This window comes from Rhodamnia argentea, chromosome 11, assembly GCF_020921035.1.
Source record: "Rhodamnia argentea isolate NSW1041297 chromosome 11, ASM2092103v1, whole genome shotgun sequence".
Lineage (NCBI taxonomy): Eukaryota > Viridiplantae > Streptophyta > Magnoliopsida > Myrtales > Myrtaceae > Rhodamnia > Rhodamnia argentea.
Genome location: NC_063160.1, coordinates 21034128 through 21040906, shown reverse-complemented (window position 1 = coordinate 21040906; position 6779 = coordinate 21034128). Strand labels below are relative to the sequence as shown.

Here is a 6779-nt window from a genome sequence, read left to right as displayed (position 1 = left end):
TGTGTAACCATGTAAAATGTCCTTAATGGAGCTGCCTTCGTTGAGACTAAATATATCAAAATTGATCATAAACCCATTTCTTTAACTCTACTATGATGGGCTAAGTTATTAAATTAGTTAATTATATCAAATAAATGAGTTATAAATGAGTTCAAACATAATATGGATGTTAAATGGGTCGTATACGAATCGTAAATTGATTGAAAAAATTATTGAAAAAATCTTAAACCCATTGCAATTGTACCAATTCAGTCTTAATTTTTTTTTATGTTAGTTCAATTTTAAATCTTTTACGTTTGTACCAATTCAGTCCTTTCAGCCAACTTTGAGCGGCGACGTGGATAATATTTAATGATATTTTAATATTTTAATATTTTAATTTATTTTCCCTTTTGTTTTCTGCTCCTGCTTCCTTTGAACAGGTGTGACTTCGTCAACAGCACGAACTTCACTGCCTCTGGGCTCAATATCATCACGCGGGGACACCCCAGTATTTAAGTCTTGATTATCGAACCATACCTGCCGAAATCCAGGATAAATCCAAACAAAAAAAAAAATTCAACAAAACACAAAAGCCCAATCTCAGTAACTTTCAAGTATTTTGAGAATTTGGAGCAATTGTTGGGTTTGAAATTCTTTGCGAAGAAGACGTTGGGATTCTGGGAGTACGTCTTGCCGACATTAGGCTAGCCGAGGGTGGCCGGCAGGAGGGGGAGTTTCTCGACAAGCAGAGGTGAAGAGGTGGAGAGCCAGACGGTGAGGTTCGACCTGGGAGAGGCCGACCTCGCCCCTGCTGGCTTTGGCTTTGGCCGGTTGTCGAATCAGGGACCGACTAGAGGAAGGAGGAGGAAAAAACAAATGGAAAAAGAAATTTTTTTTAAATTATTAAAATATTATTAAAAATTATCCATGTCAACATCGACATCGACATTAGCGCCGGTTAGCGTCTACGTCAACGTCGACCGGCCAAAGTTGATCGGAAGAATTGAATTGGCGTAAATATAAAAGGTTTAGGACTGAATTGGCACAAAAAAATATTTAAGACTAAATTGATACAATTGTGGTATTTTTAGGATATTTTTTGGTAATTTTTCCTAAATTGATTTGCAACTTACTTAAACCCAACCTACCTCTATGACTATCTCTTTATTTTCTTTCTCCCTCACTCGACATTGTGCTCACTTATTTCGCATTGTATGAGTTTTCCTATATTATGTTTATAAAAACATTTTAAGAATACGAGTCGAGTTGAGATGAGTCATTAATTTTGCATTATATAAAAATGGACTTAAGTACACTACAAGTTTCAAAACTTATGTACGGTTCTTACTTGAGTGCTAAAACTTTAAAAAACGATCACTTAAATGCCAAATTTTTTGAAAAACACTCACATTTAGGTGCCAACTCTGATTTGACCCGACATGGCTTGTCGAAAATCCGACGTGACCTATTTTTTTTATTAATATTTGAGCTAATGTGGCTTGCCGGAGTTAGCACTAAAGTGAGCGTTTTTAAAAAAATTTGGTACTTAAATAATCGTTTTGAAAGTTTTTGTATTGAAGCGTTCATTTTTAAAAAAAAAATTGATAGTTAAGTGATCGCGTTGAAAGTTTTGGTACTAAAATGAGTACCGTACACAAGTTTTGACATTTATAGTGTACATTAGCCTATAAAAATGTGTCGAAAATATGTTAAACATGCCTACTTGAGTTGGATTATTTTTGACTCGATCCAAACTCAATACGATTCACCTGTTTGACGGATGTAGTATAGACTCGTGTATATGGCCTTTTGAGGACAATTGATAGAAAGCTGCTTCGTGTGGATAATTCACACATCATTAAATGCTCTGCTACTCAAGGTCGTGAATGAAGGAGCAAGAAGCAAAAACTCAGACGGGGGACATGGTGGAGATGGAAACTGGTGGTTGACATTGCACTGGGGCGGAGCTTTACCAACCTTTGTGGAAGCTTGTGGCTGTGAACGAGTGGTCGTGCCACCTAAAAAACACACTTACTGTCCAAAGACTCCCAAACAGGACCTCAACTTCTCGTTGCTTTTAAGGCTTATTAGGCACGAGTGATGTTCGGATGAAAACCTCGCAGACTCGCAAACTCGTTAAATTTTGGATTTCGCGACTTGGGCACGGCGAGGCTCGTGGGAGCTAAAGGGTCCACACCGGGCGACATTCTTCATCGACCTTCTCAAATAGAAAACCTCCGCAACACTGCCATTTTCCTCTTCTCTCTCTCTCTCTCTCTCTGAGCTGTGTCTGTCGAATCAGAGAGGGCTGACAAATGAAAAAGAGGCGGAGGAGGAGATGCTGATGATGGAGCAGATTAGCTAGCCCGTAGAGAATCCGATTGTTTTGCCGGAAATTGAGGAGACGGGGGTCGAAAGAAAAGATGCGGACGATCTGCGACGTGTGCGAGAATGCTGCTGCCATCTTTTTCTGCGCCGCCGACGAGGCTGCTCTGTGCCGTGCTTGCGACGAGAAGGTCTCGTTTCATTTCGTCGTGTTCATGTAATTTGCTGTGCTCTATTCGGGGTTATTTCCGATGGATATTCTTTTGTACATCCGACGCGTGACGATCTTCTGCTACTATGAGTTAGCATAAAGATTGATTTTTTAGGTCTCTCGTAATCACGTTCAGAAATTGCAACTTTCTGATTAGTCGACTTATGCTTATTGTTGTGCCAAAGCTCGTGTGCGATGGATGATCTTGTTGTGTTTAAAACATGGGTATGGCCGTGATGTTCTCAAAAGTGTAAATTGCTGGGCAATTGGCGTTGCAGGTTCATATGTGTAACAAGCTGGCGAGTCGGCATGTGCGCGTGGGTCTCGCCGATCCCAGCGAGGTCCCACGTTGCGATATATGTGAGAATGACCCTGGTATGAATGTGTAATGTTTTTTTGTTCTTCTGTTCCTTTTCCTCTCATGGTTACAGGATAGTGATTCATTATGAGTTCCTGAGCTAAGGTTTTCGATTTGCTGTCTGTTTTGGACACACTTTCTGTAGCTTTCTTTTACTGTGAGATAGATGGTACTTCCCTCTGCCTGCAATGTGATATGGTTGTGCATGTTGGCGGTAAGAGAACCCACGGGAGATATCTCTTATTGAGGCAGAGAGTCGAGGTTTGTATCTTTTTTCATTAGAGAGAAAGGGTACTGTGAATTTATTTGCCAAAGCCACTGAGATTTCTTAATCTTTGTCTGCTTTTATAGTTTCCAGGGGATAAACCTGGTCGCTTAGAGTTTGGGTTGCAAACACATAATCAGAATGAGGTGAAGAGGGAAAAGGATCAGCCACCTAAGACTGCAATGAAAGAGATCCAGCAGAATCACAAGGCGTCTCCAGTACCTGTTCAAGATGCTAGTTCTAGTGGCAATGGCAAGATGGAGGACGAATTGATTGATCTCAATTCTCGGCCTCAAAGGACTCGAGGGCAGACTTCGATGAAAGAGGTATGCAGTTTATTGCGATCATTGCTGGCCTCCCGAGTTCCTTTCTTCTTTCAGAGTTGATTTATGTGAGATAATCTCCGTTCTGCATGTTGTGAAATCTGATTTCTTCACTTAAAGCTGTCTTTCTCAACTGATGGAACAGGATACGGATGTAACGAATGGCTCTAATCACGAATCTGCTGGCATTGTTCCTGTTGGATCATTTGATAGAAAGCCTGAAAAGTGAGCAAATGTATGTTCAATAATATTCTCCCTCCGCCTGTCCTTTCTGTAAATTTCTAGATTTAATGCTCTGCGAATCCAACAGTTGTTTCCAATATATGGAGAATTTCTATACCAATGGAGTATGATTTTATAGGCGTTCTCCCTTATGTTGTTCACTGTGCTAGGATGTTTTTTTGTTTTCCTAAGAGATGCCATTAGTTTTTAGATAAGTCCAATTTAAATTCTACATAAGATAACTATCTTAAAGATAATATAACATCCACAGTATATAACATTCATTTTATAACAGAGATGCGGGCACTTAAGTGAGATAGCCCTAGGATATGCTGGGTAGCTTGAAAATTAGTCAAAATTGAACGACCAAAACTGTATTTTCTATAATTAGGTCAAGCGATGGTTCAATTTAGAAGCATTGTCTTTCAATGGTGATCTGCTCCTGCCAATAATGCATATCCGAAATTTAAGTATGCAAATTCATTCATGCTGTTGCAATAAAGCTAGTTACTCTGGGTGCACTAAAAGTTGATTAAGCGAGCAAAGTGGTCAGCAGTCTGAAGTATGATCGGAATTGTTATCTTGTCCATATTGAATTAGATAAATAAGGCAATGAAATGACTTCCAGGGAAATCTTTGGTACCTTTATTTACTCTTCCTACTAGGCTGACTCTTCCTTGCTTTGGCTGAATTATGAAAGGAAGCAGAACGCACATGAAAAACTTTTATTGCTTGTCCGGCAGCATCTGCACTTCGATTTCTTCCTTGTCCTGTTAACCATCTGTGCCTTTAGCTGGGAGGTTCACTTAACTTTCTGAAGGAATAAGGATGCGTGTGTTTTGGTGAGAGAACGGATTTCAGACGATTCTGATGTGTGTCACAGAATGTTCTGATGTGCTACGACCTAGTTAACAGAATTGACTCTTAGTGCATGGTGGCTTTTGTCAGCTTCATTGTTAATGGACTCTCTGTGATGATAGAATAACTTATGATATCCAAGAGTGAGTGGCAAACACAGTTAGTCGATTGATAGTTTTGCTGGGATCCGCTTTAGGTTACTCATTGGGCGAGAGATATTTCTTTAAACTTGTGGTTTGTCTGTCCTACTTGTTTCAGTTGGTGTGGGGCCTTTCAAGGGACAATATGAGAGTTGCACTAGATGGAATTAGTGGGATATTGAATATTACATTGCAGACTACTTTTAGTACTTTTGCGATTCCTTCACCTTCTGTAAACTTAAGGATCAGCATCGCGTTCGACGTCGGTTTTTGCATGGACAATTGGTTAATTGCCAGGCAATAAAGTGAATTATCTACTTGGATGGTGAATAATCATTTTGAATCAGGCTAGTTTGTGAAGTAAATGGAGAAATTAGATTGTAAGTTCTGTTTCCTCTCCGTTCTTAATGCGGAGATGTTGAAGCCAGTTTCTCAGAGCTGGAAGTCATGTAAACTTTGATGTGAAACCATATCCATCCTCTAAATTTTGAGGTCTAGTTTGGTAAGTTTGCTACTACAATTCAGTCGCGGTTCAGACTGAGGGGGAAAAAACCGCAAAGAGGAAGTGCATTATGCACTAGATGTCTGATGTTATTGCTTTTTAAGGCTTATATAAGCTGGTGCAGAAGGTAGCTCGACTGTTATTGCATTTCTTTCACGGTAAAAGTGTACTTGTTGACCTGAAAAGAGAAAAAAGACAAAAGATGCTAGACTGTCTTGTGTATTTTCAACCGTTTTATCTTCTGATTTCAGAATTTCAAATGGATTCTTTACTTTTGATGTCCAAAGCTGATAAAAAGTAGCGTCTAGTCTGCCTCCTTGTAGATTGGTCCTCCAGGACCTTCCATCAAATATGTGGTCAGAACCGAAAGTTTCCCTTGGGTGTCTTAGGAGAAATATTTCTGGACCCATGATAAGGTGATAGAAAGCTACCCTGTGAAACCACTGGTTCTCTTGTAGGGATCATCGGTTGTCAATAAAAAAAGGTTGGAGGCTGGAATACCAATAAAAGGATTTTGTTTATTTATTTCAAAATGAATGATTTGGAAAATATTTTCTTAAAAATAATCTGTTGCATTGCTTGCAAAAATGAATGAAAGGAAAACATTTTTATTGTTTCCACGAAACAAACGGAGTCTAAGTTACCACTCTTCTTGTGACTGGCTCATCATCTGTAATAGTGTAATTGGGGACTCATTAATGCCAAAGACTGGGAAAGAAGTGAAGTCGTTAATCCATCTTCATTTTACTTTACAGCTGCAGAATGTATTGGGCAAGTCAGTCTCATGCTGCCTGTTACTGAGTGAAGGATTCATCTCTTTCCTTTTAACAATTGCTTCAAGTTCCATATGCTTCCATTTGTTTACTTAGGACCCTGAAGTTTCTACATTTGATATTTCTTCTTTAATTTCTGTACGAAGGGCAGCTGTAATGAGTTCAGTCATTCGGCTTTATTGTGTCAATTATTAGGTAAAACTCATGTTCACCACAAGTATAAAAGCTAAGCTGTCCTCAGTAAAAGTTTCTGCATCCTCAGGGGAATCTCAATCCCATTGTTGGCTTGAACCATCTGCAATTGATTTGAGAGAACCCTTTTCTTTCTGTAGCTTTAGAACTAATGCTCGCGGAACAGTATCCGCTACCCGTATTGAGTATATGGACATTTGTTGCTGTAAAACGAGAGACACAGTCTATGTAAAGCGATTGAACAGTCATGTCGATATATGTATCGGTATAGCGGTGCCACATAACATTGGAAACTCCAGGTTCTTTCGGATTATAGGTGCATGTGGATGTAAGATTGAACTTTCCTCTTTTCTTGCCGAGTCCTGGCGATGAATACTTTTTAAGTGCAAATCTCTGCTGAGTTATGTGTACTCGCAGGTCCATATCCGGAATCGATTAGTCTCTAAATTATCGAGGTCAATCAAGCCGGGCTCTCAGCTTTACTTATGGTTCTGACTAGTAGCACGTAATGCTTTGATTGACCAGTAATTATCTTACTTCAGTTCCATGCAATTCGAGTTTCTTTCTAAGATGAAGATATGATTTTTCACCAAATTGCAAATGAGCACGTAAACTCCCTGAAGAAGAA

At 39.4% G+C, this 6779-nt stretch overlaps 1 protein-coding gene across 5 annotated transcripts; it reads left to right on the top strand.

The window, feature by feature from the left end:
• The first annotated feature begins 2054 nt into the window (after positions 1 to 2054).
• Positions 2055 to 6329, top strand: LOC115735668 (B-box zinc finger protein 19). 5 transcript variants are annotated; one of them, XM_048272820.1, is made up of 6 exons: positions 2055 to 2498; positions 2797 to 2893; positions 3022 to 3137; positions 3228 to 3467; positions 3610 to 3699; positions 6155 to 6329. In XM_048272820.1, exons 1-5 carry the CDS (start codon positions 2406 to 2408, stop codon positions 3691 to 3693), a joined length of 630 nt encoding a protein of 209 aa, XP_048128777.1. In that variant the 5' UTR covers positions 2055 to 2405; the 3' UTR covers positions 3694 to 3699; positions 6155 to 6329. The 5 variants fall into 5 exon arrangements, with proteins under 5 accessions (XP_048128777.1, XP_030522904.1, XP_030522903.1 ...); XM_030667044.2 differs by lacking the exon at positions 6155 to 6329 and adding an exon at positions 5942 to 6130; XM_030667043.2 differs by lacking the exon at positions 6155 to 6329 and adding an exon at positions 5191 to 5329.
• Positions 6330 to 6779: the final 450 nt, after the last annotated feature.

What these genes read in the sequence shown, in the direction of transcription:
- LOC115735668 (XM_048272820.1), top strand. Translation starts at nt 2,406, where the DNA reads ATGCGGACGATCTGCGACGTGTGCGAGAATGCTGCTGCCATCTTTTTC. An exon ending in TATTGAGGCAGAGAGTCGAG is followed by an intron (nt 3,138 to 3,227) that starts GTTTGTATCTTT and finishes CTGCTTTTATAG; the next exon opens with TTTCCAGGGGATAAACCTGG. An exon ending in GGCAGACTTCGATGAAAGAG is followed by an intron (nt 3,468 to 3,609) that starts GTATGCAGTTTA and finishes CTGATGGAACAG; the next exon opens with GATACGGATGTAACGAATGG.